This window comes from Lampris incognitus, chromosome 15 (assembly GCF_029633865.1).
Source record: "Lampris incognitus isolate fLamInc1 chromosome 15, fLamInc1.hap2, whole genome shotgun sequence".
Lineage (NCBI taxonomy): Eukaryota > Metazoa > Chordata > Actinopteri > Lampriformes > Lampridae > Lampris > Lampris incognitus.
Genome location: NC_079225.1, coordinates 34,772,365 through 34,793,348, shown reverse-complemented (window position 1 = coordinate 34,793,348; position 20,984 = coordinate 34,772,365). Strand labels below are relative to the sequence as shown.

The window sequence follows — 20,984 nt, the reverse complement described above, 5'->3', positions numbered from 1 at the left end:
TGCAACCAGTCAAAACATTACAAACATTGATTTGCCCGCCAACTTTGCTGCAAAACTACACTGTATAGTCAAGATAGAAGCAGATGGATGGGGCTCTCTCCTTTATCCAGCCTATGAGTCAAAAATCATCATAATCCCAAAGTTTTATAGGGAAATTTACTGGGTCAGACCATGTCTATATAGTCATCTTACCGTTTTTTTTTCTAAATTTTCCCCCTTTTTCTCCCCAATTGTATCCGGCCAATTACCCCACTCTTCCAAGCCTTCCCGGCCGCTGCTCCACCCCCTCTGCCGATCCAGGGAGGGCTGCAGACTACCACATGCCTCTTTTGATACATGTGGAGTCGCCAGTTGCTTCTTTTCACCTGACAGTGAGGAGTTTCGCCAGGGGGACGTAGCGCATGGGAGGATCACACTATTCCCCCCAGTTCCCCCTCCCTCCTGAACAGGCGCCCCGACCAAACAGAGGAGGCACTAGTGCAGCGACCAGGACACATACCCACATCCGGCTTCCCACCGCAGACACGGCCATTTGTGTCTGTAGGGACGGCCGACCAAGCCGGAGGTAACACAGGGATTCGAACCGGCGATCCCCGTGTTGGTAGGCAACAGAATAGACCGCTATGCTACCCGGATGCCCCAGTCATCTTACTGGTTTGACTGGACCATCAAGTAAAGCCATCATGACCCAGCACACTTGTTTATGGGGGAAAAAGAAAGTATTAAGATGTACCATGTGAGGGGGAATTGGCTCTGAGAATGGATTGACGTCAGTCATGGAAGGGGATATTCCATATCATTTCAAACACAGTCCATCACATGATTCTGACACATTGAGCCCTTGACACAAAATGTGTTCCATCACTCTGTGCTGCTACCGGTTAACATGTTAAAACAAGTAACCAACATCTTTGTGCTCATAAAGGCAATAACTAGAGCCACCGAGGATTAAAAAGTGTCTGTTGCTTTTAATTTTTGAACCAACGTTTGCATCATGATGGAGGCTGAACTACTTTACTCATCTAAATTACAAATGAGTGATTCAGAGCGAGTGAGAAATGAAGAGAGGATGTGCAAAATGTCACCAGAGCCACCTGCTCAATAACACAGCAGACACTGCTGTCTGCATGACAAACTGACCTGCACAAACTTGTCATTTGTGCGTGTGCTTGTGTGGTGCTGTGTGTCTCCACGTGTGTGTGAAAAATGAGCACAAAGTTCTGTTATTTGTTTTCCAGGATGTATGCATATGTTTGACCCATGTAGGCGTATGAACAGTACATGTGTGTGTGTGCATTCACGTGTACTATATAGATGGGCCTGAATCCATCCACTACTGTGCCAATTTCTGTGCCAATCCCCCTCAAATCAAATGTACATCCTCTGCATAGAGTACCGTGTAATTCTCCACAATATGACTATAAATCATTGATTATTTCATTAGGTGTGTATATATATATATATATATATATATATATATATATATATATATATATATATATATACACTACCGTTCAAAAGTTTGGGATCACCCAAACAATTTTGTGTTTTCCATGAAAAGTCACTTATTCACCACCATATGTTGTGAAATGAATAGAAAATAGAGTCAAGACATTGACAAGGTTAGAAATAATGATTTGTATTTGAAATAAGATTTTTTTTACATCAAACTTTGCTTTCGTCAAAGAATCCTCCATTTGCAGCAATTACAGCATTGCAGACCTTTGGCATTCTAGCTGTTAATTTGTTGAGGTAATCTGGAGAAATTGCACCCCACGCTTCCAGAAGCAGCTCCCACAAGTTGGATTGGTTGGATGGGCACTTCTTTGAGCAGATTGAGTTTCTGGAGCATCACATTTGTGGGGTCAATTAAACGCTCAAAATGGCCAGAAAAAGAGAACTTTCATCTGAAACTCGACAGTCTATTCTTGTTCTTAGAAATGAAGGCTATTCCATGCGAGAAATTGCTAAGAAATTGAAGATTTCCTACACCGGTGTGTACTACTCCCTTCAGAGGACAGCACAAACAGGCTCTAACCAGAGTAGAAAAAGAAGTGGGAGGCCGCGTTGCACAACTGAGCAAGAAGATAAGTACATTAGAGTCTCTAGTTTGAGAAACAGACGCCTCACAGGTCCCCAACTGGCATCTTCATTAAATAGTACCTGTTAGAGCCTGTTTGTGCTGTCCTCTGAAGGGAGTAGTACACACCGGTGAAGGAAATCTTCAATTTCTTAGCAATTTCTCGCATGGAATAGCCTTCATTTCTAAGAACAAGAATAGACTGTCGAGTTTCAGATGAAAGTTCTCTTTTTCTGGCCATTTTGAGCGTTTAATTGACCCCACAAATGTGATGCTCCAGAAACTCAATCTGCTCAAAGAAGTGCCCATCCAACCAATCCAACTTGTGGGAGCTGCTTCTGGAAGCGTGGGGTGCAATTTCTCCAGATTACCTCAACAAATTAACAGCTAGAATGCCAAAGGTCTGCAATGCTGTAATTGCTGCAAATGGAGGATTCTTTGACGAAAGCAAAGTTTGATGTAAAAAAAATCTTATTTCAAATACAAATCATTATTTCTAACCTTGTCAATGTCTTCACTCTGTTTTCTATTCATTTCACAACATATGGTGGTGAATAAGTGTGACTTTTCATGGAAAACACGAAATTGTTTGGGTGATCCCAAACTTTTGAACGGTAGTGTATATATGTGTGTGTGTGTGTGTGTGTGTGTGTGTGTGTGTGTGTGTGTGTGTGTGTGTGTGTGTGTGTGTGTGTGTGTGTGTGTGTGTGTGTGTGTGTGTGTGAAGCCTCATGTAATGTTAGTGTTAGAGAACATGTAATGTAATGTAATGTTAGTGTTAGAGTACAGCATATGTAAAACAGTCATAGAAAAGAAATACTATCATTTGGCTGTATTGTACGTAATTTCTGTTGTATTTACTCTAAGCATGAGATGATAGATGATATGATTGTGTATCATGGCATGTTTTTGTATGTAAGCAATTGCATATACTGTAAAAGGCTTGTGTGTGTGTGTGTGTGTGTGTGTGTGTGTGTGTGTGTGTGTGTGTGTGTTATGTGAGATAAAGCCTTCATAATATGTGAGATTTCCTGCCAGAATCCTAAGGTCCAACTGTGCTATCTCTCTGCCTCAGCAGGTAGAGTACATTGAGAGAGAGAGAGAGAGAGAGAGAGAGAGAGAGAGAGAGAGAGAGAGAGAGAGAGAGAGAGAGAGAGAGAGAGAGAGAGAGAGAGAGAGATTGTTGTTGTTCACAGAGCTACACACCGTGGCAGCCATTTGTGGCTCCATTTTGGATGGAGCTCCCCCTTCCTTCCTTACCTTCTGTCTGTTGTAGACGCTGCTTATAGGCGCGACGTTGCAGTCCTTGTGTTGTCCGAACACTTTGCACATGGAGCAGGTGGGCGTCTGGCAGGACAGGCAATAGATGTTGATCTTCTCCTCTTCGTGTTCCTCACACATCAGCTTCTGCTGCTGCGGTTGCTCCGCCTTCACACCCACCGGCCTACAAGTCAAATTTGAAGGAGCAGTGGAGCAGGTGCATAGAGCTGCCGGCCTCCAAACAACTTTCTCTTTACCGCCGGCCTACTGGTCTCACTTTGCAACCAACACGCAGGCGGCTTTTAACAGACGGCCCTTCGCTTAATATCTTTTAACACTTGCAGTAATTTTTTTGGCAGTTTGTAAAGGTAGATTGTACATGTGTTACTGTTTCTCTTCTTGTCCATGTGATGCCTGGGATAATAGAATCTGCTCAATACTTTCAATATCTTTCGAACTAAACCATTAGAGCATTTTGGCGAGTTTGCTGACATCTACAGGTTAAAACCCATGTAAAGGTTAAACATGCCAGGCTGGTCTTGGTACTCAGTGATGTTAGCATAGCAGAACAGACACAGCTGCAGCTAGTCACATTAATGATGGCTCTGTTGGGGATAGTAGGTGTGCCAAAGAACCAACACTGACAGTTCTACTGACAAGTGCTTGTGTTGGTTTTGTCTGTTAATGCTGATAGGTGTGCTGGTACACCTAAAACAAACAGACCCCTTGTTGATTGTCTTATCTGAAGCTGTGTTTATCCTGCTATGCTAACATCACAGAGTACCAAGACCAGCCTGGCATGGTTTTACCCTTTACAGGGTTTTTAACCCGTAGATGTCAGCAAACTCACTAAAATGGTCTAGGATTTAGTTACTCTCCTCAATGACAGATGAACTGATGAGGCTTTTAAGCGCTGAACTGTAGCGAAGGTGTGAAAAACTAAAGGCAGAACGCCCGGTGGTTTTGCTTACACCTCTGGATCACTGTCAAGGTTCTCTGCTTCAGAATGTGGAATTTACTCCTCTTCAGATGTTCACTTGTCACAATAAGGGATCTGAAGGAAAGTCAGGGAGAGGTAATATCTATAGAACATGTATGCATGCATGCATACATATTGCTCTACTGTACCTTTATATCTATGGGCCAGGACACTGTCCTCCACGAAGCAAATATAATGTTAAAGTTTTCAATACGCTCAATTGGTCGCTTTAAAGAGTAATTACACAATGTAAATTCTTTGAGTGAAAAAATGAAATACATGGCTTCATTTCAAACTAAGACAGTCTGGGTTAACGTCACATTTCTTTCGAAATTTGATGATATGTGTATTTTGTCAAATAAATCTGTCAAAGTGGCGCAGTGGTGCAGTGGTTAGCACGGTCGCCTCACAGCAAGAAGGTCCTTGGTTCGAACTCCAGGGTTGTCCATCCTTGGGGGGGGGGGGGTCATCCCAGTCGTTCTCTGTGTGGAGTTTGCATGTTCTCCTCGTGTCTGCGTGGGTTTCCTCCGGGGTCGTCCATCCTTGGGGGGTCATCCCAGGTCGTCCTCTGTGTGGAGTTTGCATGTTCTCCTCGTGTCTGCGTGGGTTTCCTCCGGGGTCGTCCATCCTTGGGGGGGTCATCCCAGGTCGTCCTCTGTGTGGAGTTTGCATGTTCTCCTCGTGTCTGCGTGGGTTTCCTCCGGGTGCTCCGGTTTCCTCCCACAGTCCAAAGACATGTAGGTCAGATGAATCAGCCACACTAAATTGTCCCTAGGTGTGAATGTGTGTGTGTGTGTCGGCCCTGTGATGGACTGGGGGCCTGTCCAGGCTGTCTCCCCGCCTGCTGCCCAATGACTGCTGGGATAGGCTCCAGCATCCTGCCATCCTGATGAGGATGAGCGGCTTGGATAATGGGTGGATGGATGGAGATCTGTCAACATGGCACTCCTGCTGGTTGAACACAGTCTCGACTGCGTCTGGTCCAAGTGCTTTTTACCACAGACACGTCACACATGCAGAAATGGGTATAAATGTTATCGCCACTGCTCAGAGACAGTGTGATCCTATCCCACCATTCTTCCTTTCTTGTCTGTGCTGCAGACTTCACCCCCATATTTCCCTGTTTCTGAGTAAATTTCAAACAAGAGGAAAGGGCCAGAGCACAGCTGATACTGGGGATGACGTAGCTGTTAACAAAAATACAACTTGAAAAACATTTCTCATTCCTAATTTCATGACATTTCAACCATCTAAGTGGTTTGTATGTAATAGTTGAGGATATAGATTGTGTCGCTCGTCCTCCCTTGGGCAAAGAAATGTTGAATATGAGATACCGAATTCAACGTTGAATTCATGGAGATGAGCATGCATAGGCCTTTATCAATTTCTCTGAAAAACGGAAAAATCCATTCAAGCATAAAAAAAATGCAGTATTGACACTGCCGCTTTACTAGTGATCAGGAAAGGAGAAAGAAAAATCACAGAGATGTCGTTTAATCCTTTTCAGGGGAGGTCGCGGTGTCTGCGAAATCAGCGCTACCTTCTTGATTCATTCCTGTTTTTCTTTCGCCTCTCCATTGCTAAAGAGATTTGTGTGTTAGTAACACATCCCTCTGTCAAACGTGCACGAGTGTCGACAGCAGAAAATGAAAGACAACATTTGGATGAAAGAGGAAATAAACATCTGGAATCAGACCATTACGTGAATGGCTCTTATCTTTAACTTGCCGTCTCTAAAGGGGATGCCATTTGCAAAATGAAGTCCATTCAAATGTTGTTTTTTTATATCAGGAAATATTTTGCAAATAATTCATCCAGCACTGTATTCTAATTATTACATTTCTAATCTAATGTCTGTTTACAAAGCCACATTTAAGAGGCTCTCTTATTAATTATTAATTATTAATTAGCAGGATGCCTGTCCAAATTTGAGGTTTCAATGAGTGGCAGATAACACATCCATATTAACTCGATACAATACTTCCCCCTATTGGAAGTAATGCATCGTTACAACAACATCCCATACAGGCTCCCGGTACCGCTGCAAGTGGGAGCAGAAAACACACCAAGTAACAACTGAGGGTAAGTGTTGCATTAATTTGCAAGTTTAAAAATGACAACAAATTTAGCATGAAGAGAAAAGCGTCAAATAATTTTCATTTCTCTTTTCTGTTTCAATTTTAAAATGTCAGAGAAGAGAAAGTGCATCAAATAAAACAGGATGGGGATTGTTTAGTTTTCTATCGGTGTAGTTGTAATGGTTTGATTTTGTCACCTGATTGTGTATACTGTACCCCACTATTTGCTTGGATAAGTGGCTGCACATCTGAGCTATTTAAACGCCGCTGGCAAACTCTCCTGTATCTTGAATTGAAGGGCAAGGCCTTTACAGTGGCTTCAGAAAGTATCGGACCCCTTCCCTTTTTGCACACTTTATTGTGTTGTCGATTTAATTTCAAATGGATAAAATTTATTAGAAAACAAAAACTGAAATCTCTCGTTTACCATAAGTATTCAGACCTTTTGCTGTGGCACTCCAAATTGTGGCCAGGTGCATCCTGTTTGCTTTAATTATCCTTGAGATGCCGCTAAAACTTGATTGGAGGCCACCTGTGACAAATTGAATTGATTGGACATAGTTTAGAAAGGCACATACCTGTGTATATGAGGTCCCACAAGTCATACTGCATGTCAGGCCGAACACCAAGTCCATGGAACTCTCTGTAGACCTCCGTTATGACATTGTGGTGAGACATAGATCAGGGCCATGGTATAAAACCATTTCCAAAGCTTTTGAGTGTTCCCAGGAGCACAGTGGCCTCAATAAATGTGAAATGGAAGAAGTTTGGATCCACCAGGACTCTTCTTAGTGATGGCTGTCCAGCCAAGCTGAGTAACCGGGCAAGAAGGGCCTTGGTCAGGGAGGTGACCAAGAACCCATCATTCACTCTAACAGTGCTTCAGAAGTCCTCTGCAGAGATGGGAGAACCTGCCGGAATAACGACCATCTCAGCATCACTCCATCAATTAGGCCTTTATGGTAGAAGGCTAAACAGAAGCCCCTCTTGAGTGAAAATCTTACATATCAGCCCGCTTGGAGTTTGCCAAATGGCATTTAAAGGACTTTGAAAGCATAAGGAAAAAGATTCTCTGGTCTGATGAGACAAAAAATTGAACTCTGGGCAGATCTCCAAGCATGTCTGGCAAACACCAGGCAATGCTCATCACCTGGCTAATACCATCCATACGATGAAGCATGGTGGTGGCAGCGTCATGCTATGGGGGTGCCTCTCAGTGGCAGGGATAGATAGACTGGTCAGAACTGAGGGAAGGATGAATGCAGCCAAATACAGAGAGGTCCTTGAAGAAAACCTGCTCCAGAGTGCAAGGTGACCTCAGACGGGGGTGATTGTTCACCTTTCAGCACAATAATGACCCAAAATCATACAGCCAAGTCAATGCTGGAGTGGCTGTGGGACAAGTCTGACTGTCCTTGAGTGGCCCAGCCAAAGCCCAGACTTAAACCCCATAGAACAAATGTGGAGGGCCCTGAAGATGCCAGTTAATAGATGCTTCTTATTAAATCTGATGGCGCTTGAGAGGATCTGCCAGGAAGAATGGGATAAACTGCCCAAATCCAGGTGTGCAACGCTTGTAGAGACTTACCCAAGAAGAAGCTTTAATTGCTTCCAAAGCAGCTTCTGCAAAGTACTGAATTAAGGGTCTGAATACTTGAATACTTGTAATAATGTAAGAGATTTCAGACTTTTGGTTTTAATAAATCTAAACATATTTTTCACTGTCAGTATGAGTTACCGAGTATAGATTGATTGGCAAAAATTGCAATTTTCAGTCAACTGCGGAGAACATTAAAACATACCAAGATCATATTCGAGGAAAAAAGATGGCTCACCATCTTATGGCATTTAACTAATTTCTCATTCTTTAAAATAGTATTTTGGCAGATGGAGCCAGTATCGAGCATGGGTCACAGATCCAGGAGCAGACCACTCATAGGGAAAACAAGGCTCGGCTGAGACCAGTTTCTTTTTCCCGGCTCTGTCTGAAAATGTGTTGAAATTGCTGCAACACTTGTTTTAGGGAGTTGTGGCCTAAAAAGATTCTTATATGAGCTATATTTTCTTAGACATATTTGTGCGAATACTAGCTATGTATGAACATGAGACGGATTGGGTCCTGAGCGTACTTTGCTAGGAATACTGCCTCAGCACACCTTTCTACTTCATTCTTCTCCACCAGCTTCACAATCGTCTTCCGTTTTCTTGAAAGAGTTGCGGAAATACAAAATTATTGCTTTTGTCCGACCCGCACCATAATTTTGAGGCGGGATGGGCATCCCAGTACATGGCTTTATGGTATACACAGACACATACACATAGGTGCTTCTATAGTTGTGAGGTCCCATCATCGACTACATTCATTCCCTAGCCTTTAACTCTGACCTTAACCATCATACCTACATGTCTAACCTTAACCCTTAGCCTAACCTTAACCTGATCCTAATCCTAAACCCAAGTTCTCACCCTGAAACAGACCACTGAAGAAGTAAGAGCAGCCAAAATGTTCTCACAAACTAAATATATCCTCACAAGAGAGGTGGGCTGTCAAGGGCCAAACGTCACAAATATGGCAAAATGGGTGTACACACACACACACACACACACACACACACACACAGACACACACACACACACACACACACACACACACACACACACACACACACACACACACACACACACACACACACACAGTTTCACCTTGAGGACTCCTGTTGTTTGTAGATGTCTATGATGTTCTCCACTAACAGGTTTCTCTGCAGGCCGTAGACACCGTGACGGTCCAGCACCACTTCATGGCGGCATGAGGGACAACGGAAGCGACCTCCCGTAGACGCCACGCTGGAAGAGCCCCGGGTCTGCCAGAGAGGGTTGGCTGCCTGGTCAGACGGTCGGGGGGGGGAACGTCAGTGTGTGATGGAGGCACAGACCGAAGCAGAGGAGAAACACAGGTAGGACCGCAGGCGCAAAAGTATCACAAGCCTTTTGGGTTTTTTTTTTATTGCTTTTATTCTTGGTTGCCTTTCCTTTTTGATATCACACATTCATATTCACCTTTTAAAAGATCTAGTTTAATATCAATTCAATTGTAACTTGTTACAATTCAATTTTAACGAGTTAAAATGTAATTTGTTAATATGAGAAATTCTGTTTGATACCTGAATATATGTTCCAAATGTTGATATGCTAAATGGAATTTCTGATATCAACAATTGGCTTTTTTTTTACTAATAAAATTCTGACATTCGTTGACATGAATGAGGGAAAAAGTTATAATTCTCACGATTTGCCATCCGGATATCAGCAATTGATTTTCTGACCAGCAACCTGCATTTTGAATACAATATTGAATGGTGTTAGAGGCATTTACATAACAGAAACTTAGTTGTAAATAACCTGAGATTTTGCTCTATTTGATTTGCTAAGGATAATAAGCAGGCCCATAGTTTCATGGCAGTCCTGGCTTATGATTGGTTAAAATGCAAAGCATGCCAAGTGTGTTTGTTAAAGATGAGTTGGAGCTATAGAGTCTTTCTTTTTTATTAATTATTTTTTTCAAGGAAAACAAAGCAAACTGAACCACTACAGTTGAAAGACTCTATTTTATTTTTTAAACATTTTAACATCCCCAAATCCCATTTACCCATGTTCTGCTCCCCTCTATCTACTCCTACCCCGTCCCGCAGGCCCCTTCTCAGAACAGTTAAACCACATTATAGTAGATTAGATATAAACACGAAAAAGGAAACAAAAGAAGAAAAAAGCTTCGATAAGTAAAATAAATAAATAAAGAAGCAAGTAAATTAATAAAGGAATAACTACTGTACTTGCATCTGAGCCATTTTAATGGTCTTTTGGGGCTTTATGAGGTTGGGTAACTGCTGGCTGTGTGGGCAAGCCGTGAGTACGCTAGTCTTTGACCGTGTTAGCTGTGTACATGCTCAGTTTTACTTTGTACATATACTATAAGGCAGTTTTCAGTAAACTGTTGAAACGACGAAGATGGACTATGAAGTTTTATTGAAACAAGCGTCAACTACATTCTTGGTCTCAATAACTCAAGTGGATATTTTCAAGAAATAGATGGAGCCACATTAACATTAGTCTAAGCCTACGCTCGCAAAGGATACGAAGCATATGGATTAGGGTTGCCAACTGTTCCTTAAAATAAGGAATCATTCTTTAGTATATATATATATATATATATATATATATATATATATATATATATATATATATATATATATATATATATATATATATATATATATATATATATGTGTGTGTGTGTGTGTGTGTGTGTGCATAGTGTAAGGCACGTTATATTTGTTATGCCCGCGCCGCTTTGTCCATCCAACCCCCGTCCCCTGTTCCTTATTTCCATTTCAAGGAGTTGGCAGCCCTAATATGGATGGACACCTCGTCAGCAAAAGAAGAGTATTAAGGAAATAAATTCTTCACTTACCAAGGACTAAAAGAGTCAAGTTGACTTTAATCGCTGTGCGAGTAAATGAGGATTTTAGTTTTCAATTAAGCCTGATGAAACTGTCACGTAATCGATCTGCGGGGGTCATCTTTAAGAATGCACATGTTAAAACTCTGGAGAGTTTCTGTGGAAATATCGTGGGAGAGTGAGAAGCTGTCATGGTGAAGAAAAGAGGACAATTTGTTTGTATTAAAAATTATTAAGCGAGTGCTACTGTAAGAAATTGAAGTTGCAGACAACAGCCAGTAGATGGAGCCAAAGCCCACGGCAAAGGTTGTGGAAGGAAAACTGAGTAAGTATAAGGAGAGAACAGGCAAACTATCTCAGTTTACCCCTGAGAAGGCGGGGATTGAAGTCCTAAAGAAAAACAAAGCTAATGCTGAAGTAATTAAAGAAGTATTATTTATTTTTGGAAAGGTGCTTGGACATTTTAAAGGGATTAATGCAGAAATATGACCTCTCCTCAAAGATGAAGCTAAAACGGAGGATCAGTGTAACTGGTATATGCCTAGACTTGTGGAATTTGAGGACTTTGTTCAAGAAACAGAGGATTGGGTTGAAAAGATAATGAGACGCTCCAAAGAAGAGAATGATGATGGCGAGGACTATGACGATATGCAGCCAAGTGAGGTCATCGGTTGCACAGCCGAGGAGAGGAAAACTAGCTCAGCGCTCAGTCATTCATCACCAAGTGTCCAATGCAAGTTCTGCTCGTTTGAAGTTGGAGGCAGAGCGGGAAGAGCTGTTGGCACGTGCTGCCTTTTTAAAGAAAAGACAAGATATTGAAGTGGAAGAGGCACACTTAAAGGCACGCGAAAAGCAGTTGCAGCTAGAGGCAAAGATTGCTGCATCAGGTGCCAAGATAACGGTTTATGCAGCTTATCAAGGTGGTCAAGATGGCATGAACTAATATTATGAGTTACAGAGCAGGGTTAAAGGACACCTGTCACATTAAAGGTGAAGAAGATGAGACACAAGTGAGTATTTCTGCACCTGTAGGCACACAGCAACCAGCTCACACTGCTAATGTTCATCTCAGCTTTGCCTTATAGAGCAGCAGCCACTGGGCAGCACGGTGGCCCAGTGGTTAGCGCTGTTGCCTCACAGCAAGAAAGTCCTGGGTTTGATACCCAGGCCGTCCCAGGTCCTTTCTGTGTGGAGTTTGCATGTTCTCCCCATGTCTTCATGGGTTTCCGCCGGGTGCTCCAGTTTCCTCCCGCCATCAAAGAAATGCATGTTAGGGTTAATACTCCTGTCTGTGCCCCTGACCAAGGCAGTGGAAAGAAGAACTGGAGCTGGTCCCCAGATGCTGCACTGTGGCAGCCCACTGCTCCTATACCAAAGGATGGGTTAAATGCAGAGAATGAATTTCAGAATCGGAGTCAGAGTCAACTTTATTGGCCAAGTGTGCCTATGCAGACAAGGAATACGATTCTGGTACACAGCAGCTTCTAGCACTTGCAGACATCACTCACTCATGAACAAAACAACAGACAAAAAAAAAAAACAGGAAATAAAAGGAACAACAGGACATTGGAGGCAACCATGTATGCACAACACGTATGTCGCTATTATAGAGCGTCTTGTTATGGTTGAGTAATCAACAACCTATTCCTATATGCTATATTCCGCATACACTATACTATATACCATACCACAACTCCACAACCCATCACACCCATATACAATGCTATATGCTCCCACTATATCACACTGTGTACCAGCAGTATACACTATATATTCCCCTACCATCCACCTCACAGCTACATACTATATCATATACCTATGTTACAACCACAACAATAACAGCAATAATGTGTAACAAGTATACAGCAGTTGAATGTGCATTTACAATTGCAAATTTGTATTGCACATCCAGTTTAAAGAGGTAGTGCCACCTCGTAGATGTGTAGGTGAGACATCTTGATGGCATAGGCTATTTGCAAAGTGTCATATTTACATAATAAGTGTCTATTCCTGCACCGTGATGTTAAATGTTCATTAGAGAGATGGCCTGTGGGGAGAAAACTGTCCCTATGTCTGGTGGTTTTGGTGCCCATTGCTCTGTAGTGCTTGCCAGAGGGTAGGAGTTCAAACAGACTGTATCCTGGGTGTGGGGGGTCTGTGCTGATTCTGCCTGCCCGTTTCCGGGCTGTAGAAGTGTACAAGTCCTGCAGGGTGGGCAGGGGAGCGCCAATGATTTTTTTTCTGCTGACCTTACTGTTCGCTGCAGTCTGTTCCTATCCTGTTTTGTTGCTGCGCCGAACCAGACTGTGGTGGCTATGCACAGGACAGTGTCAATGACTGTGGGGTAGAACTGGCTCAACGGCTTGTGTGGCAGACCAAGTTTCATCAGTTGCCACAGAAAGAACATACTCTGCTGGTCTTTGGAAATGGTAGTTCCCAGAAACTTGAAGGTCTCCAGGGTTGACACCGGGCTGTTGGATATTGTGAGGGGGAGCAATGCTGAGGGGTGTAATTTCATTGTACGCTTGCTTACAAGGACAAATAAAGTGTCTGTCTTTCTTTCTTAGCCAGTTCAGCAGCATCTACAGACCATTCACAGCAGGCAGTCAGTCATGATGGCATTTATGAAATAGCGCAGTGTCAAAACGAGATAACAGAGATACTAGTCAAGCAGCAAAACATTTCACAACTCCCACAGGGAGACATTCCAACATTCTCAGGAGACCCGCTCAGCTATCTCTTGTTCATAAGGGCATTTGAAGACTACTGAGAACAAGACTGGACAAGATAGGTTGCTCTACCTGCAGCACTTCACAAGTGGAGAACCTTGTAATGTTCATAGTTGTGAACACATGAGGCCAGATGAAGGCTACAGAGAAGCTAGGATGCTCCTCCAACAACACTACGAGGTTGAGCTGTGAATCGCCACAGCCTTCATGAATAAAGCCCTTGAATGGCCCCTGATAAAAACAGAAGACAGGAAAGCATTAAGTGCACATGCTTTGTTCCTGATAGGATGTTGAAACATGATGAACAATGTAGAGTTCATGGATGAGATGGACAACCCTAGCAATATGAAGACTGTCATCTCAAAACTACCCTTCAAAATGAAAGAATGGTGGAGAGATCAAGCATATGAAATCCAAACAAGAACAGGAAGAAGAGCCAGGTTTTCTGACCTGGTGGATTTCATCAGCTGGCAAGCAAAGGTCATCAATGACCCACTGTTTGGCAATGTATCGGATGTCAGTGTAGAAGGAAAGGGGAAGCCAAAGACAAATATTAAGAGAAATAACGTCAAGAATCGCAGTTTTGCTCCAAGTGTTTCTCCGTCTGGAGAACACAGTGGTGCTCAACAACCACAGAGAAGAAGTGTCTATGCATGCTCAATAATCCAGGTAAGAAAATTAAAGAAAGTTGAATCGGTTCATCTGGATATAACAGACAGATACGTTTCATCACTCAACTAATTGACCTCATCAGTCTAAACTGATTGCAGGTATCCCCACCCACCCATCAACCAGTTTCATATGCAAATATGGGTGTGACCATTAACTGGCATTTCAATGGCCATGTGTGCTATTCACAGAAGATTTGGGAATGTTTGCAATCACGGCATTGTAAGATGGCAACAGCCAAACTCATCCTCCATCACATCCATGAAAAAATTGGACATTCAGGTAGAAATTACATTCTCGTAAGACTGAGACAAATACAGGATACCAAAAGCCTGCTCGGCTATACAAAGAGTGATCTCAGAGTGTACCATGTGCAGAAGACGACGTGCCGAGATGGGTGAACAAAAAATGGCAAATTTACCAGAGGATTGGTTATTGCCAGCAATCCTTCACAAACACATGTGTGGACTTTTTTGGCCCATTTTAGATCAGTAGAGGGGGAGAGTAAGGAGATATGGTATGCTTTTCACATGTTTAACCAGCAAAGCACTTCATCTAGAAGTAGCACACTCACTCGACACCAGCTCACATATTAATGCACTACATCACTCTCAAAGCAGAAGAGGTCAAGTGTCCGTTCTTCGTTCAGACAATGGCACTAATTTTATTGGTGCTGAGAGAGAGTTGAGGGAAGCTTTAAAAAACCTGGACCAGTCCAGGATTCAAGAATCCATGTTAAAAGGGGGATATTTAACACTTCTGCCACATCCCACCACGGAGGCGCCTGGAAGTGTCAAATATGGTCAGTCAGAAAAGTTCTGCGTTCTCTGTTGAAACAGCAGGTATTGGATGATGAAGGACCACATACACTCTCATGTCTAATGGGGAAGCATTGTTACTGATAGACCCATAACAATGACCTCAAACAACCCCAACGATCTGGAGGCGTTGACCCCAAACCATTTACTGCTGATGAGAACGCAGCCAAATATCCTCCCAGGTTTCTTTTCAAGAGACGAGCTCTATGTGCATCGTCACTGGAGGAAAATTCAATATATATGGCAGATCTGTTCTGGCTTAGGTGGACTCAGGGAGTAACTGGCTCTTTTGCAGGAAAGACAAAAATTGAGCACAACAAGAAGGAATTGCAACCTTGGAGATGTTGTCCTCATCGTAGACTCCTCTCCATCCATTATCCAAACCGCTTATCCTGCTCTCAGGGTCATGGGGATGCTGGAGCCCTACCTCTGTGCAATGAAATTCCTGGATAATCAGAAATTGTCAAGATAATGCCAGACCCAAAAGGGACAGTCTGCAGCGACTGTGTTTGGACGAAGACAAGCACACTGGAGTGACCCATTACTAAGACATGCCTTTTGGAGAGGACATTGTGACAATCAAGAGACTCAATAAGATAACAACGTTTGTCTGTTTTGAATAAGACAAATCGTATCTTTAAAACGCAGAAAGGAAGGTGTATGGTTTGGTGTAGAGAAGACAATGGCTCTACGTGTTTGTATTTGGTAATTGATATGCTAGCGGCCTAGCCAATTAGAGGCAAGTTATGTTTATAGTAGAAACATAGTTGTAAGTAGTTTAGATTTTGCTGTGTTTGATTTGCTCAGTTCCATAGTTTCACTGCAGTATGCTTAATTAGGGCCAATAATCACCGCAGTCAGTCCTGGTTTCTGATTGGTTAACATGCATAACATCCTGCGTGTGCTTGTGTGATAGTTTAGGTGAAGCTGTGGAGTCTTGAGAGCACACTACCCTTTGACCATGTTTGTGTGCATGCTTGATTTTATTTTGTACTTAAATAAGACAGTTTTCAGCTAACTGATGAAACCAAAAACATGGACTACAGAGTTTTATTGAAACACACGTTAACTACATGCTTGGACTCAATAGCTTAAGTGGGCATTTCCAAGAAATAGACGGAGCTACGTTAACAAATGAGATGGCCAAAGAGGGGCCATTGATTTTGGAGAGGTGGCATTCAAATTGTTCTTAAAATGTAAAGTAAACTCTTTACAGATGCACCTCATATATACTACCGTTCAAAAGTTTGGGATCACCCAAACAATTTTGTGTTTTCCATGAAAAGTCACACTTATTCACCACCATATGTTGTGAAATGAATAGAAAATAGAGTCAAGACATTGACAAGGTTAGAAATAATGATTTGTATTTGAAATAAGATTTTTTTTACATCAAACTTTGCTTTCGTCAAAGAATCCTCCATTTGCAGCAATTACAGCATTGCAGACCTTTGGCATTCTAGCTGTTAATTTGTTGAGGTAATCTGGAGAAATTGCACCCCACGCTTCCAGAAGCAGCTCCCACAAGTTGGATTGGTTGGATGGGCACTTCTTTGAGCAGATTGAGTTTCTGGAGCAACACATTTGTGGGGTCAATTAAACGCTCAAAATGGCCAGAAAAAGAGAACTTTCATCTGAAACTCGACAGTCTATTCTTGTTCTTAGAAATGAAGGCTATTCCATGCGAGAAATTGCTAAGAAATTGAAGATTTCCTACACCGGTGTGTACTACTCCCTTCAGAGGACAGCACAAACAGGCTCTAACCAGAGTAGAAAAAGAAGTGGGAGGCCGCGTTGCACAACTGAGCAAGAAGATAAGTACATTAGAGTCTCTAGTTTGAGAAACAGACGCCTCACAGGTCCCCAACTGGCATCTTCATTAAATAGTACCTGTTAGAGCCTGTTTGTGCTGTCCTCTGAAGGGAGTAGTACACACCGGTGTAGGAAATCTTCAATTTCTTAGCAATTTCTCGCATGGAATAGCCTTCATTTCTAAGAACAAGAATAGACTGTCGAGTTTCAGATGAAAGTTCTCTTTTTCTGGCCATTTTGAGCATTTAATTGACCCCACAAATGTGATGCTCCAGAAACTCAATCTGCTCAAAGAAGTGCCCATCCAACCAATCCAACTTGTGGGAGCTGCTTCTGGAAGCGTGGGGTGCAATTTCTCCAGATTACCTCAACAAATTAACAGCTAGAATGCCAAAGGTCTGCAATGCTGTAATTGCTGCAAATGGAGGATTCTTTGACGAAAGCAAAGTTTGATGTAAAAAAAATCTTATTTCAAATACAAATCATTATTTCTAACCTTGTCAATGTCTTGACTCTATTTTCTATTCATTTCACAACATATGGTGGTGAATAAGTGTGACTTTTCATGGAAAACACGAAATTGTTTGGGTGATCCCAAACTTTTGAACGGTAGTGTATGTGTCCAATCAAGAAGATGAGGAGATATAATTTGGTGAATTAATGCAAATGGTTGAATATAATACAATAAAAAAACCTCTTTGCACTCTCCGTCTTCATTGTAGTTATAAAGAAATATCCGGAAACAAGCTCCAGGTCTGTTAACTTAAGGTTATAAGGTTTCTCATAAGAAAGGTAGTAATGCTGATTTGAGTCCAGTAACTTTATCATGAAGTGTCTATAATATTTTTACTTTAGATGGTGGGGTGGTAAAAGGGGTGAGTGGGCTGTTAAACCACGCTCGTGTGTGGATTTGTTCTACGCATGTGCCATGTTGTCATTGTTGGCTCACGCAGGCACGAGGTAAGCATGGTTAGGGTTAGGTTGAGGTTGAGTTAAGAACAAATGGGGTTTCCGGTACGGATCGGGTAGTGACAGCGCTTCACAAGCATTAGGTTAGGGTTACGTTGAGGCTGAGATTTGGTTAAAGTTAGATTAAAAATCCCGTGAGAGTTTCTCAAATGTTCATTGGGTTGAGTTTAATTGATTGGGAATGATGAAGAAGGACAGGATTAGGAATGAGTATATTAGAGGGACAGCTCAGGTTGGACGGTTTGGAGACGAAGCAAGAGAGGCAAGATTGAGATGGCTTGGACATGTGTGGAGGAGAGATGCTGGGTATATTGGGAGAAGGATGCGGAATATGGAGCTGCCAGGGAAGAGGAAAAGAGGAGGTTTATGGATGTGGTGAGGGAGGACATGCAGGTGGCTGGTCTGACAGAGGACGATGCAGAGGACAGGAAGAGATGGAAACAGATGATCCGCTGTGGTGACCCCTAACGGGAACAGCCAAAAGTAGTAGTAGTTTCGCAAATCAAGGGTTACCATCTTGATACGACCTCAGACCACAGCTCTTATTCACATTTGTACAGCAAGTTTATCAGCAAATCAAAATTCTCCATGAAGATTTTAGCCACTGGAGGGTGCTACAAGCTTTGTATTTTTACACAACATACTATAACCTGCAATTAATTGGGATTTGTGCACAGATAGTATCAATACATGATAAAATAAACATTTATGCTTTTTATGGTAAAAGGTGCACTTCAGGGAAGAGATCTGTGTTTGTGCTCCGACAGACTCCGTACAGCAAATAACTTGGAGCATAGGGAACAGGAGGGAGAGGTAGAGGGATAAACAGAAAAGATATAGTGAAAGAGACGAGAGAGAAAACAGGCAAAGGAAAGAAGTAGCGGAGTGAGGAAGGATGGAGTCAAATAGAAAAGTGAGGGACGAGTGAGAAGAGGGAACGAGACAGGAAGGATTGAGGTTAGATGGGGGGACATGTAAAAACACTGCCGCGGGCCCTAAAAAAAAGTCAGGCAAACACAGACCTAAAACAATCTCACTAAATAAACAGGGACCCACAGCAGGTTGACGGTTTATGGAAGAAAAAAAACTCTCTGATGTTTGGTTAAGCTGATGAGCCATTTAAACCCGGGGGTGACTGTTGGTTGATGTTGTTGCTTGGAAACAGAGTTCAACAGAGACAAACTCTGTCTGGTCTGCTGTCAGAACCCCAAACCATGAAACACGACACCCCATCAGAGGTGGTTCTTACTACCTTTTAGGAAAAGTTGTCATTTCTGCTTTGTTGAAGAAAAAAAAAACAAAACACAACAGCAGAGACAGGATCAATGTCATACCCAATTGTTCTCAATCAGGTTCTCAGGTACCACCAGTACTGCTGGTTTTCTGTTCTGCCAGGTAGTCTCATTATATTATCAATTCTTCCAGGTCTAAAACCTCCGTGGTTGGAGGCTGGAGTACCTGGAACAACAGGTGAATGTAACAGTGTTGTAGTACTTGAGTCCAGGACTCGTGACTCGATTTGGACTTGAACGCTGATGACTCAGACTTGGACTTGAGCATTGACTGCATTCGGACTCGGAAGTTGGAGATGAGGACTCAGACTTGTCAATTGATAAAGACTGTTTTTTTGTTTTTGTTAGTTTTTTTGTAATAGGCCCTAATAATTTGGCATAAGATATTGATAGCTATATTTTAATTATAATAATTATTTGTATGTCAGCTTTTTTACGGTGCCAGCATGGAGCACTGGAGCCCATCTTGGAACTCGACTCAGACTCAACCTTGATGACTCAGACTCAGGGACTTGACTTGGACTCAACTCGGACTCGAACACTGGGGACTCGAGACTCGACTCGGACTAGAGGTTTAGTGACTCGACTGCCACACTGGAATGTAATGAACTTGGCAGAACCAACATGCACTGGTGGTACCTGAGGACCTAGCTGAGAACCACTGCTGCGGCATCATGTGCCAAAGTCAACCCTACAACATTATTGTCTGCGACATGTACCCTGCACCCTGTGCTAGTGTTTTGTTTTATCTAATAATGTTGAGATGGAATCATCATATTGACTCATCCATTGCTAAAATAGGCATCTACGATGTGAGGCTAAACAAAAGTAATACCCTTTTCCCACTGGCCAAAAAAACCCTGCTAACATTTGCCTTTTTACACTGACCAAAGGTGGACATTAGCGGGTTTTTTGGCCAGTGGGAAAAGGGTTTAAGTGATGAGGAACATCCACCATCACTTTCCAACATTACAGTAAAGAACGTTCTGACTAGTTGTGTGCAGATATCTGTTGGTGCATCAGATCAGGTGCAACGTGAATGATCCCCGCAGGGAAACTGAATTACTGGAGTACAGCAGCAGAAATGTGAAAAGAAACAGGCAATAGTAATAAATAGGTGTCTAAGTACACTAAAGGCAGGCATAAACATGCACAAAGATACGCAAGGTAGTATAAAACATCCTAAAAGCAGTGTAGCAAGACTAGCCACGTTATGAGCCCGTATAAAACATTTGTGCATGGTGTGCAAATGCTGCAGTCGTACCAGCTGACATCACAATTTTATAACACGAGAACATGTTAAGTAGCTAATGTAGCTAAAGGAGCTTATCTAGCTATATGAAATTACAGCACATATGCTAGGTGGGAGGAGCGAGTAACACCAGGCCGACATTGCAGAGGCTGATTAATATTGTGAATTTGATTAAATATTTATCTTAAACACTGTATGTGGTATAATATATATAATATATAACTATATATATATATAAATATATATAACTTCCATTTACATTATATATATATAGTAGATATTTACATATAATGTAAACGGAAGTTAATGTAAATGAGGGTCAATATTGATTAATACACTATATTTTAATTAAAACATTACATCATTATTGTTATTATTATTATATCATTATCATGATTAGTCGTGAGTGAACTGAATCTCGTAGGAGTCAAAAGTAAATTATGTATATGTTAATCTGTGTTATGAGTAGTTGAAAATGAGGAATTCATATCTAAAATTTCTTTAACCGTGGTGTATAAGTGTTAAAATGGCCCATCAGCCTAACGGTCTGTGTCTTCTGTCATTTATCATTATCAGGTCTGGGTTGCTAT

The 20,984-nt window shown here is 42.1% G+C and overlaps 1 protein-coding gene across 1 annotated transcript in view; it reads right to left on the bottom strand.

Annotated features, from left to right (window-relative positions):
• The window catches only part of trim54 (tripartite motif containing 54), a 33,572-nt gene that overhangs the window by 11,319 nt on the left and 1,269 nt on the right, over nucleotides 1-20,984 (bottom strand). The window contains exons 2-3 of the mRNA XM_056294199.1: nucleotides 9,101-9,279; nucleotides 3,341-3,524 (exon numbers count right to left, since the gene is read on the bottom strand). Of these exons, the coding sequence (XP_056150174.1) occupies nucleotides 3,341-3,524; nucleotides 9,101-9,279 (363 nt within the window). The remainder of the gene's footprint in view (nucleotides 1-3,340; nucleotides 3,525-9,100; nucleotides 9,280-20,984) is intronic.